Raw genomic sequence first — 19,375 nt, 5'->3', positions numbered from 1 at the left:
CAAGCATAGCATAGCTAGGTCATCCCACCCTAACTTTAATTGAACTACAGCAAATTGAGATCAGTGGGGACACATCACAAAATATCAACCACAGACCAATCCAGCAGTCTTGGAGAGTGCGTAGTCTTATTTTTAACCCTTGACAAAGCTGTGTTCCATGTTCACCTGCGCTATTTAGCTTTATATTCTAACTTAACATTACTGTATAGACATATCTGATGTCTCACACGTGCAGTGAACATGATAACTGAACTGCCACTGATTTTCCTTGCAGTTGTTCATATCTATTATGGACAGGGTATGAAGCAAGCACAGATGTCATTATAATATGTCCTTGGCATACCAACTACTGATATATTTTGTGTAATTGTATTGCAAAACTCTACAAAATATGTCAGATATTTCAATTCTAAAAAAAAAAAAGAATAATAGTTTTTACTCCATCTTCACATTTATTTAAATATAGTTTCTAAAGCATTTGGATGATTATGAACGTCAAGTGTACAAAACGAGTGGATTCCTTTAACAACTAAATTTTTAAATTGTTAGCTTGTGTGTTTTATCCTACAAGCCCAGCTGACACAAGTAGTCCCAGTACATGGTATAACAGGAAAGACTGACTAATAAAATAAGTAAATCTTGTAGGCTAAAAACCTTAACTGGAGTATGTCTTTCATCCTTCTGAGTGTTAAACAACTCTATTAATACTTGAAGGTACTACTAAACCTTTTATCTGTATTAACAAGGACTTGTAGGTTTTAAAATCACAAGGTTCTTTTTCCAACTATGTGACTTGAGGATCGTATCCTGTTTAATTATGTGGATTCCTTCCATTTATGCCTCCTTTATCTTTGAGGTTATGTTTCCTTGTTTTTGTTAAACACTTTACTTCATAACACACATCCTTTAAGTTGTATACAAAAAAACCTTCCAACTTCAGTGTACTGATCATACTTTATTTTATTAAAATAAGTTACGAGACCCCAGATTATTTTCCCATTTAATGGACAGATGACATAGGCACATTTTTTACTCTGCCTTGATGTTTCACAGTTTTATATAATATGATAGGCTGTATCCATTAATTTTTTCTGTATTTATTTTAAATAAGAGAATAAAAATGCCATTACTGCAGAAAAGCAGTGCCTACTGTACTAGTAGTACAGACTGAAGCACAGCAGGTGTAGGTAGCTTTATCGTTATGAAGTGACTGTACATGAAGATCCTCAGGGTCACTGTATTTTCAAGACTGTTTTCTTCCTGAAGTCTTCTTGACATTTGTCAATAACAACAAACCAACTGCTGTTTTGTAAGCTGTGCAACAAAATAAAGCTTGCTGAACACAATAAAAAGGGTTGATTCTGAAAGATTATTCTAAAATTAAGTAGGACGATAGCTCAGACAGCCTGCTGTCTGCCTTGATACGCCTGCAGCTTCTCAGATACTTCATCTAGTGGTCAGTTGTTAAGGGCAATATAATAGATGGCTATAAGGTCTGGTTTATTTATGATCTTTCTCATTGCTCCATTTTCAACAAACAGTCTGTTTTCTGAATGAGGCCAATACATTCTTGAACCAGAGATTTCAGAACATTTAGATATGGTTTAGTGGTGAACTTGGCAGTGAAAGGTTAGCGGTTGGACTCGATGATCTTAAGGGTCTTTTCCAACCTTAATGATTCTATGATTCTATGATTTTAGAGATCTGTCAAGGTCTGGCCACTTCCCAAATGATCTCAACAACCCTAATTTCTTAGAAGGGGTTGGACCAAGTGACATTCAGGGCTGAGGAGCAGCAAGTGATTGTTTCTGCTGCGTTTTCCAGGTTGTCTGGAAAGGATGCTAGGGGTACAAATTGCCCACCAAAGAATAACTTTGAAAGAAAGTGTCATTTCTTTGTGATAAAGTACTCCCCCAAAATCGATTACTATTTGAACAAGATCACCTTTTACAGAACAACACCTGTCATCTCAAAAATTTTGAGTGATGAAAATCTTGGTAAATTTTCACAGTGATCAACCACTCTCGCTTCTAAAAACTGTGCCTTATGTTGAATCACAGCTTGCCCAACTGTAAAGTCCAGTTCCTGCCATGCCATCTGAGAGCACTTATTGCAGCATTGAGGTTTGCTATGGTACAACAGAGTTCACCACTTTCTCTTTTTTTGTTTTTTTCTCTCCCACACGTTTGTGAAATGTCTAACCCGGGGGCTGACCACATTCCTCTTCACTGCTGCAGGCGCTGGACTGCAGCAAATGAAGCTGGTGAATTCCAGCGCCTGCATAGCTGGCACCCACCAGCCTGCACCTCAGATGTCCCATGGACCTGAGGCTTGCCCAGTGCCTCCAGCATCGGCACCCTGCCTCACAGCTCTCCCATTCTCCTATATCCCAGCAGCTGGATATTAATAGGCTAGCACATTTTCACAGAAAAGAAGAAGGTGCATGAAAATTGCTTGGGACAGCACCTGCCTGCAGAGGTGGGATGCAGGGGAATACCGCAGCTAATGGGAATGTTGTCATACTGCTTGTGAAGTTGTCTTGAAAATTTGGGGACATAATAGGGGGACTCAAAACAGAGCATTTGCTATAACGGTAAAGGTCATCTGGAAGAGTTATGAACAGAGCAATGCTTGATGTTCAAGATTTATAATCTAAGGAATGTGGGCATGTGTATTTTATCTGTGTCTTGATACTAAAGCCCTTCAATGAGATGTGAAAGCATAATGGCATTTGCAACAACCAAGATTTTGCTATATAACATTTCTAAAATCACCATGAAAATACTTTATGTTTTGAGGGACGGTGCTTCCCTGGTGTATATCAAAACAGCTACCTGTAAAATACCAGTAAAGAGCTGAATGCAGAAGATCATGTAAGAAAAAGGATATATTTTGTGGACAGAGCTTCAAGGCGTGAGGTAACTGAGTCCTGCAAGGCAGCTATGGCTTCACACTTACAGGATTCTTCAGTTGTTATAAGACTGCTTGTTATGGCTCCTAAGAGAGAAAACAGCATTTAGAATATTTATGACAATTATCGAACATTTAAATCCCAGGAAGACACTTGATTCTGCAACAGGAGTTGAACTCATGCTGTGAGACTACAGCAAGCACTGCAACCCAGGGCAGTCGGGAGGGAGAGACGGCAGGGAACAGGGGCCAGTGTGTAGCCAGAGACACGAGTGTCATAGTCCAGAAAGAGGACAGGCAAGAGATAGTTTGACTCTAACTGAGGAGGAGGCAGAGCAGGGAGTTCCTAGCCTGCTTACCTGGATTCTCTGCACTTTTTAAACTGGACCATGATTGAGTAAAAAATAAAAAGAGGCCTGGGTTCAGGGACCAACTAGCCTCCCCCATCAACTCTAATGGCCAAACTAGAGTGAATCTTCCCTTTGCCTGTTCCCTCTCCCTCTAATCCAGAATATCCCCCACCTCAAAACGTAAGTCACCCTGGGAAGTAGAATGAGTGTGTTCTAGTGATGCAGACTGAGAAGAACCTGCAGTCCAGGTCTCTGTCTTGTACATAGTACTTTGACCATCAGACTGTCCACACAGGAAGGCCACTGGCATCACTGTAAACAGGATTTATAAAATTAGCTGTATTTAAGGCAATGACTAACTTCGACTTCTCTTCAGAAGAAACTTAGAATTACAAACTGGTTTGAGTTGGAAATAACCTTTAAACATCATTTAGTCCAAGCCCCCTGCCATGGGCAGGGACATCTTTCACTAGACCAGGTTGCTCAAAGGCCCATCCAACCTGACCTTGGACATTTCCAGGGATGGGGTATCCACAACTTCTCTGGGCAACCTGTTCCACTTTTTCACCACCCTCAGAGAAACGGATCTCTTCCTTATACCTAAATCTATCTACCTACAAAATCAAGGTTGCTGCCCTGTCAAAGTTGGATTGTAATGGCCTTTGGTGTACCCATCACTCCCAAACACAGCACTTCTGAGAATGCATTAGAGTCCAAAAGTTAAGCCTCCAGGGAGTTTTGCAAGCCAAGCAGGAGGGCATCTAGTGATTTTAGGCACATAAAGAGTTGGTCAGTGTCAGAAATTGGTTGGTTTGCATCAGTTTCTGAGATGTGCGTGGGATTTAGATACCCAAGCCTCAGCTTGGGAAGGAATTAGAAGAATTGAATTTATCACTTGGTAAATAATATAAAAATGAAAGCAGGAACACATGCATTAATTTAAAATACTATGCAATAGAGTTTCAGCCAAATTGTCAATGTGTATCACCTCACAAGTACTCTTGGTTTGTGGCAGTAGGCATGCATAGGGAGTATAATTTTGGATTATCAAGAGGTGTGAACACAAGTCCATTCCCGTGTCACATGAATACGGATGGAGGGAACAACCATGTTCAAATGGGCCCAAATTAATTTAAAATCTGGTAGAAAGGCACAGCAATATTAATGGAGGAGCCAGTTAGTATGACAGAGAAGTAACCAGTCTCTCAGGAAAGAGAAAACAAGCATTGCTGTACTCTGCAGTGATTCCATTGAATCTGTTCCTAGGTCTTGCCCTGTGTCATCCAGACTTACCAGGGCAGCCTCAGCTGTCCTCAAGAATTCCTTTTTCTCCATAACCCACCACAAAACCAGGGGTGATCTCAAAGGGCTCAGAGAGATGATAATTTGGTTGTTGTATAATAACATGTCAAGCACCAGCTGATGGCCATGAGTTCTTAGCTGCATGAAAGGCAATTTAACCCCTCCTTCTCCATAAAGAAAATAGGAGTTAAGGCAAGCGGCACCACTTGCTGCAGGCTAAGAACAAACATGTGAACAGCTGCTGAAGCACCGCTGCTGTAGTGAGAGCACTGCCTATGTCTGAGACTGGAATAATAAGCTGCCAAAGGCAGAGCCTCCTTAAAAGAGGGTCTACAATTATGAAATACCCTTTCAACAAGTTATCAAGAAGGATTACTTGTATGTAATACCTGACACTTTATACATGCGGTTTTTTGTTGCTTGCAAAGGCAATGACAGCAGATTTTTCAATTATTTTTTTCTGTAGATATATAAATGCATAGCTGATCAATGCCGAACAAATTATGTGAGCATTATAACAGTAAAACAATAGAAATATTATACCTGGATACAATTTCTTTTTTTTTTCTACATCGTTTTGGTTTCTCTTTTTGCTTATCAGTCATGCCATTGATATTTCCATTTTGCAGGGCAACTGATTGTTGCTTGAATTACAGAAAAATTACTGAAATATATCAGTTTCAAAAGGTTTTTTCATTGTGTTTCACTGGAAAAAATCTATGAACAGATTCATTTCTAGCGATGTAGAAGCTCATTTATCTTAGAACCAATGTTGAAACTGGTGTCTTCTTGATTCCGCTGAACCTGTATTTGTTCAGCTCTCTTCTTTGGAACACTCCACTGGCTTTATGGTTGATGTACAAAGAAGAGCTGTTCAAGATTCAGCTGGAGGAAGGCCAGTTCAAAACATCACACCAAAATGGGTGGTTTCCAACCAACTGCCAGTTAAGTTTTCATGTTAGCATTTAAATTCTCCAGTGACAGATACAGATCCTCCTTGGATTATGTCTGTTTTAAAGATATTACTTTTCCAACCAACTTTGGCAACTGCCCGAGGGTACCCTGAAGTTTTCTACAGTCCTTCTGTGAAATTTACTGTCTTCCAGTATTTGATATTCAAAATCTTGGGCACTCCCATTGCCACTGGGATGCCCAACAAGTCATACAAAACATGCTAGATTTGTGTTTTTACACTTAATTTATGATTAAGCCCAGACCTAGAAAAAATTACTATTTTTGCAGATGGTGTTTGGCTATACCCACCTATTTTATAACTTTGCTCTTACATCGGGTCCTGAGCCACTTGATGTAACGGCAAATTATTCCTGTTCTAAACCAGAGATCAGACTAGGTGCTTCCTGAGGTCCCTTTCCAACCCAACTTTACTTATGATTCTACATCAAATGGTGCAGAGGTTCTGCCAACCATTGATGCCATTATTGCCCATGTGAAGGGAAAGCAATTGGTGAGTTCATTCGTGCCCCACTCAGCTTGGAGGTGTGGACAAGAACATATGGTTTAGCACTGCAGTAGTTCTTCTGACACCAGTTCGGCAGTTCTGCTCCCCTCTGGCCTGCCCCCAGCTTCCAGCTGATGGTACGCAGTTGAGTCCCATGCCCCAGAGGCAGATGCCCCAGAACCCTGCCTTGCCAATCCCCCCACTTATTCCCGTTTCATAAGGAAATGCAGATCGTAACAGATTTTTTTTTATAATACGGTGAAGTCCTTAAATGCGTGGTGAGAGCTAAGAGTCAACTCTAGTTTTAAATACAATAACTGCTATAACTAAACAAGAAAGATCAAACTAGCTCAAAACATTAGTGGAAACAGGCAGAAAATGAAAAGGGGTTATACTTTCAGGGAGTTAGTTGATAGAATGTTTCTCAAGCAGATTAAAAGGATTTAACACATTAAAGAGAGGTGCTTCAATAAATATATTCAGAAAAAAAATATATTAAATTATTACTTGAGCATGTTTTCTCATCTGGATTTAAGGTAAAGCCTTCATAGCAGTCACAGGTATATGATCCACCATTACTCACACAGACCTGCTCACAGTCATGGGTTCCTGGTGCACACGCATCAGTTCCTACAGAATGCATTTTGGAGAAAGTTATCCAAAAAGAAGATAATGTTTTTTTAATGCTTCCCAATGGTAATGCTTTTCCATGCTGGGAGCCTATCCTACGTGAATCTTACCGGGAACTACTGGCATGTGTAAATGATCTTGCCTTGGAGCAGTGAGATGAACTAACTGCCTTATCAGGGTCTCCCTCAGTCCTTGCTTTGTACAGGCTGTGCTCACTCTGACTGCAGCTGCCTAACCCCACCAGATGTGAAGTGCCCAGTCACCTCCAAAGGCATGCTATGAAAAGTTTCCAGCACACAATAACTTTATAGTAAGGAGACTGGGAAGGAAAGACACATTTTTTTAAAAATTACATTTTTACTATAACACGAAGTTAGCTGAGAAGCTAAAGAAACAACACCACAAAAATCAGCCTGGAGGAGAGGAAACCATCCCCAACTGTCTCCTGCATGGTGGCACGCAGTTTCCACAGTATTGCAAGGTGTGTGACTGTGTGACTAACCTCAGCTTGTCTCTCTTCAGTTATTTCTCAGTTCTGGGTTTGGTGAATATTGCATAATTGCAGATTTTTAAATACTGTGAAAGCCTTAGTCATAAGGTGATAAAGAAAGACCAATGCAGTTACTAGCATTGTTGCATAGAAAGTGCTTTATATCTCTGAATGCTTCTCAAAGTGGAACAGGCAGAGTGACACAGAGCGGTCTTATAACACTTGAACACGTGTGAAAGTTTCTCAGACAGATTCAAATATATCAACCTTCTAACAAGAGCTGTTTGAATACAGGTACTTAGCTGGGGAGGGTATGGGGGGATAGAGAACAGCAATCTGCTCCTACTTGAGCAAGTCTTCTTGTCTGGATTCAGGGTGTAGCCTTGGTAGCAGTCACAGGTATAGAACAGATCATCGCTCACACAGACCTGCTCACAGTCATGCCTTCCAGGTGCACACATGTCGCCAGCTAGGGAAGGCATTTGAGAGAGAACATCATTAATCAATACCCAAACTTCAGCCTTTTTAGCTGGTGTTAGTAATTCACATTTGCAAACATATCTTCATTTGCATCCAAGCCAGGATGGTTTTATTGCATGTCAGCACACTATTAGCCATAGTAGAGTATGCAGAGTGTGTTTTTATCTGGCTATCAACATCACAAAATTAAGACGATATCTGGAATACTGGCAACACTTTTTCGCAGTTGTAACAGATTGCAAAAGGAACTGGACTAGCAGTGACCCAGTTACAAAATAATTATCCAAAGGAATTTCAGAAGACAAATACCTGGATTTTAAGAGACTGTTTGGCATTATTTCAGCCCTAATTGAGTTGGATAAGACACTGTTTTATGGAGTGAAAAGGCCATAAACAGAAGAGAATACGTGGCTGCTAAAAAACAGAGAGACGTGGCACCCGCTGCCAGTTAGAAACTGGGTACTTTATGTGTGAGGCTGATGTTTTCTGCCAAATGTAACATGTCAACTGTGAAAGGGCAAGCTGAGAAGGAGTTCCTGTATTTGGATACATTTGCAGAAAGGAAGTCCAGGGAAGTCCAGGGAAGGGAAGTCCAGGGAAGTCTGGGGAAGGGGAAGGGGAAGGGGAGGGAAGGGGAGGGAAGGGGAGGGGAGGGAAGGGAAGGGAAGGGGAGGGGAGGGAAGGGAAGGGAAGGGGAGGGGAGGGGAGGGGAGGGGAGGGGAGGGGAGGGGAGGGGAGGGGAGGGGAGGGGAGGGGAGGGAAGGGAAGGGAAGGGAAGGGAAGGGAAGGGAAGGGAAGGGAAGGGAAGGGAAGGGAAGGGAAGGGAAGGGAAGGGAAGGGAAGGGAAGGGAAGGGAAGGGAAGGGAAGGGAAGGGAAGGGAAGGGAAGGGAAGGGAAGGGAAGGGAAGGGAAGGGAAGGGAAGGGAAGGGAAGGGAAGGGAAGGGAAGGGAAGGGAAGGGAAGGGAAAGAAAGATCCCCTCCCTCCTGGTCAAAAAAAAGCAAGCATTTTAGGGAAATAATCTGAAATTCGACTATGCAGTGGCAGAATCAGTGCTATGAAAGGAAGTTCAGGATTAGACTCCCAAAGGGGATGCCTAACTGAATTTACATTCCCTCACAGATGTTTATTGTGTCTATATAATGCCAGGTGAGAATTAATCTCAGGAACTGTATTTACAAAATCATCTCCTAAACCAGGCAGGAAGAAATATTGAGGCCCTCTTGCTTCTCCTCCGAGATGTGAGACATATGACTTAATTGGAGAGATTTGCCTAGGAACCTCCTGGAACTGGAAGGTTAGGTTCAGCGCTCTGTCACACAAAATGTAATAAGGAAAGGGGTTATGATGGAAGTGGAAAAAGGATTTTGCATAAATAAATCATCAGTGAGAAATCCAAAGAAATGAAGAGTGAAGTTCAAATCCTAATCAAGTGAAAATAATATAGAATACACATTAATTTGTAGGTACTATATGTACATCCTTAAGTACCAGCTACATCTGCGCTCCTATTCTTCACAAGAGCCCAGCACTGGGAAAGGACATTTCCCTCCATCCTCTAGAGCTCTAAGGCTGGTGTATTTTTTAAGGTCCAAACATATCCGCCAGAAAGAGTGATCACACTCATGATGCACGGGTCTCAAATTACTGGAAACATGTAGAAAAAAAATTGCATTGTGTTTTCAGGAATTGTACAGAAACGATTGGATACTCTTGTCAGAAAAATAACATAAATTAACCTGATTTTTAAAGTTACTTGGTTTTAGCTGAACACAATATTTCCTTGATCAGGTCTTACCTGAGCAAGTCTTCTTATCTGGATTCAGAGTATATCCTTCAAAGCAGTCACAGCTGTAGGATCCATCATTACTCAAACAGACTTGTGCACAATCATGCCTTCCAGCTGCACACATGTCCATGGCTGTGGTGAACCATGTTTTAGAGATGAAAGCTATTAATCATCCCCCGACACTCAAGCGTTTTAAAAGCCTCAATGTTTATAAGTACAATTTAATTAGGATTCAAATTAGGATTCAACCAGTGTCCTACTATGTTATTATATTATGCTGCAGAAAACTGAATTCAGTTGCTAATTATTTAATGGAGAAGGCAGATATCTGGACTGCAAGACATTACTATACCACGTCTCACGCAATCTGATTTTCATCAGCAATTCTAACAGCCCTGAATATCCCCAGTAAGGATGAAGCTAAAACACCGCACTGAGATGAGCAATAACCTGCCACATGTCAAGGCAGAAGATGCTTCTTCCAATATTAGCAGCAACTATGGTGAATCCAAATTTAACTTCATACTTTCATCCATGAGCTGAAGGCAGGCACAAAAAGCCAGGCATGATATGTAGAAATGCTATTAAATGGCAAAGAGATATAAAGCCTAGGGAGAACAAAACAAGCAAACAAAAAAGCAGGAGCACTAGATGATTATGTTCTCTCTTCAGAAAGAAGAGTGAAAACTTCAGTGAGAAGAATGCTTATGTGCTCCCAAATGGAGGGATGCACTTCCCAGTTATAAAATAGCTACCCTAAGGCTGGTGCTGCTCAAAACTTCTGGATTTAAAGAAACAACTCCAGAGAAGTATTTGGGAAAAAGAACCTTTTTGTAATAGGATAAATTTTCAGGGTGACAATTCAAGAAGCTGCTGCCAGTGTAAGACTGGGGTTGCTATATCGCAGATCCCTGCACAGCTTTGAAGCAGAAGCAGCAAGCTGTAAAAAAAATACGAGTTTTGACAGGAGAGTTGGAGAGGACGGGGGAAAATCATCAGGTTTTAAGTTCTCTGCAGACTAGTGGCACTCAGTCTCCAATGGAGACACAGTGCTGGCAGGCATCTCTGAATAGGTTCGTCCTCTCCCAAGGACTAAGTGATGTTTATGAAGTACTGTGAAGGCCATAAAATGGTAGCTAAGTGCCAAATTGCAATTTGTAATCAACACGTTTAAAGAGAAGTGCCATTTTACTGTTACTGGAACCAAGGGGAAAGTGTACAGGTGACTTCTCGTTTTAAGAGATGATGTTTGTAAGCAATTTTTCAGTTAGAAACAATGAAGACACTTCCATGTCTCCATGAGTTTCATGCATTATAGTAGCCTTTAATTCTTACCTGAGCAAGTCTTCTTATCTGGATTCAGGATGTAGCCGTCATAGCATTCACAGCCATAGGATCCGTTGTTACTCACACAGATCTGATCACACTCGTGCCTTCCAGGTGCACACACATCCACAGCTGCAAGGCACACGTTGGAGAAACAATTCATTGTTAATAAAAAGTAGTTTGGGGTGGAGTGCATATTCACATTTTCAAATATATTTCTCTTTGGAATCAGCTCAGAAATGGCAATAATAATTGAAGGAATTAAAGAAAGCGGTAGGAGAGAATATCTATACAGTGACTACACCTGAAGACTTTGTTTTGGCATCTGGCCCTAATGAATAGTTCTGTAGGCATAATAAAAAGGATGGTGATGGAATCAAACTACTTCTCACCATTACTTGCAGTAGACTATTTATTATTGATTATTAGATTTATTATTATTGAAGACATACAGATGTTCACTGCTTCACCAGAGGTACACAAGTAGCTTCTCAAACCCAATTATGGTGTTAAAAAGTGATTTTTCTGCTAGTTGAACACATTTACCAAAGGAGTAATACCTGAGCAGGTTCTCTTATCTGGATTGAGAGTGTAGCCTTCATAGCAGTCACAAAGGTAGGATCCGCCGTTACTCACACAGACCTGCTCGCAGTCGTGGGTCCCAAGCGCACACACATTTGCAGCTACAAAGGGCATTTACAGAAAAGGCATTTCAGGTCATCCCGAAGGAGAGAAACAGCCATTAATCATTTATGCTTACAAAAGTACGTCTTGAACCATTTGCTGGATTAGTAGTAGTAAATGTCAGTGCTGTGTCACTGTCACAAAAGTTCCAGGCATCTTTTGCATAATTCTGTAGCCAGAAGAAAGAGGTCATAAACAACACTGAGCAACAGCATTGAAATAACTCACCACCTGAGGTGGCAGAAAGATAAGATTAAACTGAAAAAGGTACAACAGGGAGAGAGAGATTTTAAGCATTTAGTAACATTACACCGAAAATGAGAACTCAGCAATGAAAAGGACCTTTTGGCTTATTGTATCCAGTCCCTTTCTATTACAGACAACCTGTTTAAATAACCCCAGAATGTATCAATCACTGTCTGGCAGCTTACTAACTTCTGCTCACTGGCATACAACCTGATTTATGAATTCCCGCTGCACTGTAAAGAACTCCTATGTAAACTCAAATGCAACAGAAAGCACAAAAAATAAAATAAAATAAAATAAAATAAAATAAAATAAAATAAAATAAAATAAAATAAAATAAAATAAAATAAAATAAAATAAAATAAAATAAAATACTGTAATAGAAAGGGCATCAAGATGAGGATGAAAAGAAAAATGACACAGAGGCACTAAGATGAAGAGAGTGTCTGCGCAATGATGGTCCAGGTGTACCAGCCAGCAAAGAAACCCACCAGTGCAAGATGGGTCTGTGAGGGCTGCAGCTGCTTTGTTCCATCAGGTTTAAAAAGTCAAGATCAAAAGAAGATTTGGAGGAAAGTTTCTAGTGTAAGGTAGCTTTCAGGCACATGAACCTAATGGAAGGACAGTGCAGAAATAATGTCCAAACCTCAGAAGACTGAGAAGCAGAAACTGCAAACTACAAAACGAGATTCAATTTTGGGGGACCAGCTAGTCCCCCAGCAGGCAGTGAGGCTACCTCCTCAGCCTGAGAACACAGGAAACGGTGATACGAAAAGCAGCGTGACGGATGGCAGCTGACAGAAGCGTGTTGTGGTGACAGGGCAGACAAAATGACTGCTGAAACACTGGGCTGCCTCTGCAATGCACCATGTGTGCTGACAGTCTTTTTCTTCACAGATGGTCTAACTAAGTAACTAATTTACTACTGACCAATTTTTCTCAAGTGTATTTAGCTCTGGATCTGATGCTTCTTTGGTCACCTCAGGATGCCTCTGTTTCTCTCCACAGAAAGAAATCCTAGATACTTGCTCAAACTTAGGTAATTTTTATATGACTAGATTTAGATGAGATGAAAAAGGGGAGAGGGAAGGGGGGAGAAAAAAAAAAGGTGGAACAAAAGAGTGGGAAGGGATAAAAAGGGGGGAAGGAAGGAAGGAAAGAAAGAAGGAGGAAACAAAAGGGAAAAAGAGAAAAATGGGAAGATGGGTCTGTTATTACATGAGATTTTACTTAGATGAGTAGATATGATGTGGATATTGACCACTGGTAAAAGCAAACTCCAAAGCAATCGTGGTGAGATAAGAAATGAGAAGCAAGAGTGCTTGAATGTTCTCATGTATTTCTGAATGCAAGGCAACATCACCCATTTTCTAAAACCTGGAAGACTTAGATGTCCCCTAAGAAGGCTGGTAGAAAGTGTGTCTTGTATTCCCACTGGCAAAAACAAATCTCAAACCAGGACAGCCTTTTCATTCTGCTACACCCTAGGGAGTAAGAGAATTCATCTCCATGACTTGTTAACAAAATCTGTGGGTGATATTTTCAACCATAACTGAGAAGCTCAGACTCAGATTTTTGTGGTAGGAAAGTCAAGCTTCCACTGACTTGGACACCAATTGAAGGCTAAGATTTTCCATCTCCAGGATGGTTTCATGTTGAATGATGCTCTCAGTGCATCAAGAACTTGATCTCAGCCAACTATTTTGCCCCTGAACATTAGTTTTCCTGTTTTCAGTTCACCCTACAAACAAATTTATTTGGCTTGGCCAAAGCAAAGAAAATCCTAATTGTCACTGGTGAGTCTAGATTTCTGACCAAAAAGCAGTCTGGAGCTGGAAAAGACCCAGTTTACCCACACTGTCTTACAAGACCCTCTTAGATACATTTGGTTTGTAGGAACCTTTTGAAAAACTATTCCGTTTACCCCATTTTTGTCCATGAACCTCACAGATTCTGGTTAATTGCATGGAGGCAACTCAAAATTACACTGGAAGTGTGTACGTGTGAGCTCTCTTTGGTTTATTCTCCAGCTTAGTAGGGGCATAATTCCTACGCTTCAGCACAATAAACAGTACGTTTACTCTGAAGAACGAGAGAATTTTCTTTGGTGCTATAAAAGGACTTGCTTTGGCGAGAACATAGGTGGAAAATCAATGCTACGTTCACAGTGCACATACCTGTCCAGCTAGGTGGGCGCTTGTGCCCACTCCCAGCTACCAGAGAGAGGATGTGGTCACATCAGCAGTACAACATGATGTCAAGCCAAACCTCAAGGAATTTCCTATGTTAATTATTGGGCAAAGTGTCCTGTCTACAGATGGTCCTACACATTTATTTCATACCTAGAAAAAGAGGCCTATTCACTTTAAACGTATTCAAAAGGTATGGCGGTAATTTTCAGTAAGACTCTGAAAGAGCAAAGTAACACATTGCCAACCAACTTCCCAATGCAATGGCTGTTATTTTCATTCTCTTACAATGTTTTTTACACCTGATTTTACCCATTACTTGCTGGAGACTTATTTTACAAGTAATTGCCTTAGAAATTGAAAAATCTACTTCATACAAGTTTTTTAAGCATCAAAAAGTTGTCATTTGATTTTTGTGGGTAGGGCTGTGGCATAGCTCTCCATAGGTGGTTGTAAATACTCCAGATACATGACCATTTTTTTGCTCTGTAAATGGCAGTAACAACCCACACTGGCCTATCATCGTCAGTGGAGTTCTCGCCCAAACCAAATACACATCCAGCATTTTTTCCAAGACCAGCCCTCAAAGAGCAAAGGTAATTCAACACATCCAACAGAAGGCGCAGATACAGATCTCTGTCTAAATCAAGGTGCAGAGAAACAGAGAAAGGTGCGAGGCTGGCACACTGAAAAAGCCCAGAAATGCCTGCAGATTGAAAGCCCACTCCGAGATGACCTGCTGTTGTGTTGAGGCACTTCATCCTGCACCAAATTTCTCAAGCTGGCATGGCGGTTTACCTGCCACAGTGATTTTCCTGCTCTGAATCTATAAGGAGCCCTTCAGAACCACACTTCCGCACAACTTGCTTCCCAGCCAGGTGGCTAAAAAACTGTGCAGCTCCTGCGTGCACTCTTGGTAAATCAGTAAATATACGTAGCCAAATCCCGCCCAGATTGCTGTGTTTTCTCTTGCACTAAATCGGACCAACTGCACAAGGACGTCCACTAAAATCTAAAATCAGGTCTGTTACTTGCATCGTAAGGTCACTATTCAAAATGAAAGGTCATTACTTGGCTTCCAGTGAATAAAAGCTTGACTTGTTTGCCCAATGAATAGCAAAGGAATTATTTGAATGTGATACATAACACTTCTCAGAAAGAAAAACTTCTTTCTTAGGCAGTGGAACCGTGGTAGGAGCTAAAAGGAGCCAAATTACACTACCCTCTTGGACTGACCACCTTACCACAGAAAGTCTCTCTGAATTTTGATGTCAGCTTTTCTATCACACCGTAGGTCTCCACATAGAAGACATGTTCATCCAGTGGTTCGCTGGCCATTACCCTCAGGGACTGCATGTCTGCTCGGTCTACCCCAACTGCATAGATCTCAACGCCAGCCGCCCGGGCGCTTGCTGCCACATCTTGAACCTGGTCTTGTGGTCGTCCATCTGTCACAACAATGACCACCTTGGGGATGTTGAAGGTTGCTGGCCGGGTGCCCATTTCCTCAGTGAAGACTTCATCCATGGCAGTTTGGATGGCAAGGCCGGTCATTGTGCCAGCAGACAAGGGCTCAATGTGAGATACAGCCTCCTTCATAGATGCTTTATCGAAGTAGGTCCGGAGGGGAAACTCTACCTTGACGGTGCTGGCGTAATTCATGACGGCCACACGGGTTGTTCTTTCACCAACATCCAGAGTCTCAATCATTTTTGACAAAAAGATTTTCACTTTCTCAAACTCTTCAGGTCGGACACTACGGGAACTGTCTATGATAAAGACGAGGTCCAGGGGCCGGTTCTTGCAGGCAGTGTCTGTCAAGAAGGAAGGAAAACACTTCAAGTCATCACCTACATAGAACCAGAGCTCTCACCCTCAGGCAGTGAGAGCTGTCACGGCAAACTACTCCTACCACATAAATGTTGGCACTCTTGATTCTCTAGGAAGAGGCTTAAAATTATAGTGAGCAACACATGATTTTTTAAATATCTAATTTATATATAAATAGAATATATATGTGTATGTATTAAATATATAATACCTCTATATTATTATATAAATTCTTAAATGTTCATTTTGACAAGGAATACGTAATTAAACTTTTCTGAGCATTAAAAGATGGGTCCACATTTGAGCCCGCAAAATGTCTTAACTGTCCTTGAAACAAAGGGTTGTAGTTTGCATGTAACAGCCAACGCAGAAATGTAGCAATGATATATAAATATGCTGACTTTTTATTTTTATAAAGCCCGAATTCCATTTTTATAAGCTACAGAAATAAAATGGTAAAACAACTGGCTAGATTACATAGTGTACAGATCCTAACAGTATTTTTTAGGATAGTAACAACATAGATTGCTTATTAGGAATTCTTTCTTGTTTGTAATTCACAATCCAAAGTACACAACAAGAAGAAATAAAGGCCAACAGGAAAAAGATGTAAACGATGCTGTGATAAAGGCTTCTTTAGAAGTTTTTACAGTTTAAAGGCTTCTAGAGCAAAGAAATAAATGAACTTACTATTTATGAAGTAATTTTACATGTAAAAATGAACATTTACACAAATATTTCTAGCTGACACAGAAATATTCCTCACTAACATATTAATCTAGATTGAAAGAGAAAAGCCATGGCTCAGCTCAGATAGGCATCACTTCTAGGAAGATGAAAAATAATCAAGCCAGCAATAGCCGGTAACCTAAACTGTACGTTCTCTGTCCTGATATCCTGACCTGGCATCAGCAACGCCATAAAGGTATGGAGCCGTACTGATGGTCTATCAAAACAGGCAGCCCAAAAGCACAATATTTCTACAAAAGAGACATTCCTGCTCAACAGTCCATTAAATAGCAAACTGTGAGGTGTTCAGGTTGAATATCCTCCCTGAAGGGCTCTTTTGGGAACCTGACGCGCCCAGCTACCATCAAGTCAACTTTCATTATTCCATTCCAGGTTAAAAAAAAAAACTTCACATTTCTTTTAAAAGTAGAGGTGAAGACAGCACCTTTTTTTTTTTCAATGCATTAAAAATGTTTTTCTCTTGTGGAAGTTAAAAGGAGGGAAAAAATCAACAGATAGATCTTACTTCCATCAGGAAACACAGTAGCAGAGTTGATTTTGCCTTGGGACAGAGGAATGGACTGGATTAATTTAGGATCCCGACCACATATATTATATATAACTCTGCATGCATCCCATAACTCAGTTTTTGCCTAAGGATTTAGAAGAATGGCTTTGTGCCTTCTGGAAAGCTGAGAAAACACAAAGAAATGTTCATGCGTGCGTGTACATGGAAGAAAAAGAGACACAATGTTTGTCCTACAAAAAAAAAAAAAAAAAAAAGACCGAATCCCATATTTATAGGCAGACGAATTATCTTTTGTAGATTAGGGGGAAAAACCCGTTTCAGCAGCCTGATCCTTCTGAGGGTCTGAAAGAGATGTTTCGAGAAACGACCAGAGGTGGGGAAGGGTTACTTCGGTTCTCGAGATGAGCAAGGCCAGCTTTGCATAAAAGAAAGTAGCTGGTACTGCTGCCACACGGTCCGCGGACCGCTTCGGCTACAGCACGAGGTCCCAGGGCACAACCTCCCCGTAAGCGTTTGCAAAATTAAGCACGTCAGGAAGCGTCCCGAGGGAAGCGACGGCGGGCGGCGCCCGGAGCGGCGGGCGAGCGGCGAGCGGAGCCCGCAGGGAGCGGGGGAGCCGGAGGGCACCAGCGCCGGCAGGGGCAGCCCCGCGCAAACCCCGCGCAGCCCCGCGCAACCCAGCGCCGCCCCGCGCAGCCCCGCGCCGGGCTGCGGGGCGGGAGGACGGTACCTGCCGCGGGGAGGTTCCCGGCGGAGCCGCCTCCCGGCCGCGGCTGCCGGCGCAGGCGGTGCGGGGAGCCCCGCGCCGCGGGAGGCAGCAGCAGGAGGAGGAGGAGGAACGGGAGCGCCGGGCAGCAGCCGAGGGAGCCGAGCGCCCGCCGCATGGTGCCGCCGGCCGCCCCGCAGCCCCCGGCGCCGCCTTTAAAGCTGCCGGCGGGATGGGGGTGTCGGCCCCCCCCGGGGGAGCTGCCAACCGCGCTCCCCCGCCCCGACGGGGCGTTCAGCCTGGGAGAGGGGAGGGCTGCAAGGATTAGAGCTAAACTTAGGGAATTTGTGCCACAGCGAGTACAGGGTTCAAACCTGGGAGCGGGAGGAGTTGAAATACAAACGCAGCTTTTCTCCCTCCGCTGGAATGATTTGATCCGGGTCTGCTAACTTCGCACTTCTGGTCTCAAGCAAGCACCATGCTTTATCTCCAGGGCAGTATTTGTGAAGAATGGGAGAAAAAGCTCACGGCACTATCACCGAGGCACGAGAACACACCTTCCCTGCTGTCAGATCTAGACTGTCACACCCGGTCCCTAGGATTGCCAGTCCTGCGGGATGCTGCAGCAAGCTTCAATGGAAAGCACGGTTTAAGGCACAAATCCATTATGATCACCAGCACAGCCTTTCAGCAGACACTTTGCTGAACCCACAGTCGACATGTTGGGCTGTACCTCCATATGCGGAACAGGAAGCCCTGATTTAGAGCAGGAACAAAACACCGCACCCTCACAACCCACCAGCAGTACAGTCTTGCACCAGTATTGACTCACTTCAGCAAGTACTTTCTTGACTGCACAGTAGGAGGCCACCAACACGTTTGCAAAGCCTGCAAATGAAGTCAGGGAAGAGGGAACACCACCCTTCACCCCCCTGGGCCGGGGTCCAGTGGCCTACACTGGCTTTCACCTTCTCAAGGGGGCTGCAGCAGTGTTTGAGCGAGACACACCCCACATGAACTTCAGGCAGTGCCTGCTGCCGCCAAGTACTGCTCACCCACCCTCCCTTTGGGAATTCTCAACACCCACCCCTGGGCTGGAGCTCTCTGCCCATAACCAACGCTGGCACGTTCCTTAGGTGCCCACTCACGCTCAGACAGCTAATGGAGGAGCAGGTTTTTGGCTTCATTCTGTAACACATGCTGAATCTCCCTTGGTGCAGATGGATCCAGCCCAGAGCACAAGCTCTGGGATTGGTATTTGAGTATCACACAACTCCAAGTTTCAGCTGCATGTTTCTTAGACCACTTCAGTTTCATAGAATCATTAAGGTTAGAAAAGACCTCTAGGATCATCAAGTCCAACTGTCAACCCAACACTACTTCATGTAGTGTTTTGGCTTCCCCACCCTGAAGTCACACTTGAGCAGTCTTCGCCAGGATCTAAAGATTCCCTGTTCTGGGAATTCTCTTTGGAAGTCCGCATCCAACCAGTTCCTTAGAACCTGGAAGCTGAGCGCGGTTGCCAAGACACCTGCGCGCACAGGGTAACGGGAAGGGCAGGGCGCTGCCCCAGCAGCTGCACAAGAGGTTCTTACACCAGCACAGTTTATGGTGCTCTCACAGACAGCAACTTAGGTAAAGAGAAAACCAAGGAACCTGTTACTGGTAGTGTGGTAAGGACAGAGGGGTTTTTTAAACATGTCCGAGGGCAGGAACAGGCTGGAATA

At 42.7% G+C, this 19,375-nt stretch overlaps 1 protein-coding gene across 3 annotated transcripts; it reads right to left on the bottom strand.

Annotated features, from left to right (window-relative positions):
• Window positions 1-437: 437 nt before the first annotated feature.
• MATN3 (matrilin 3) lies at window positions 438-18,398 on the bottom strand. Of its 3 annotated transcripts, none has more exons than XM_075086743.1 (9): window positions 18,206-18,398; window positions 15,099-15,668; window positions 11,296-11,418; window positions 10,745-10,867; window positions 9,419-9,541; window positions 7,488-7,610; window positions 6,529-6,651; window positions 2,890-2,997; window positions 438-1,453 (listed from the first exon to the last, which is right to left on the bottom strand). In XM_075086743.1, exons 2-9 carry the CDS (start codon window positions 15,562-15,564, stop codon window positions 1,398-1,400), a joined length of 1,245 nt encoding a protein of 414 aa, XP_074942844.1. In that variant the 5' UTR covers window positions 15,565-15,668; window positions 18,206-18,398; the 3' UTR covers window positions 438-1,397. The 3 variants fall into 3 exon arrangements, with proteins under 3 accessions (XP_074942844.1, XP_074942843.1, XP_074942845.1); XM_075086742.1 differs by having other exon boundaries at window positions 18,023-18,387; XM_075086744.1 differs by lacking the exon at window positions 18,206-18,398 and adding an exon at window positions 17,673-17,934.
• Between the last annotated feature and the right edge of the window lie 977 nt (window positions 18,399-19,375).

The sequence above is a fragment of the Phalacrocorax aristotelis genome, chromosome 3, assembly GCF_949628215.1.
Source record: "Phalacrocorax aristotelis chromosome 3, bGulAri2.1, whole genome shotgun sequence".
Classification (NCBI taxonomy): domain Eukaryota; kingdom Metazoa; phylum Chordata; class Aves; order Suliformes; family Phalacrocoracidae; genus Phalacrocorax; species Phalacrocorax aristotelis.
The sequence above is the reverse complement of the archived record's forward strand: the minus strand, read 5'-3'. Positions and strand labels throughout refer to the sequence as shown.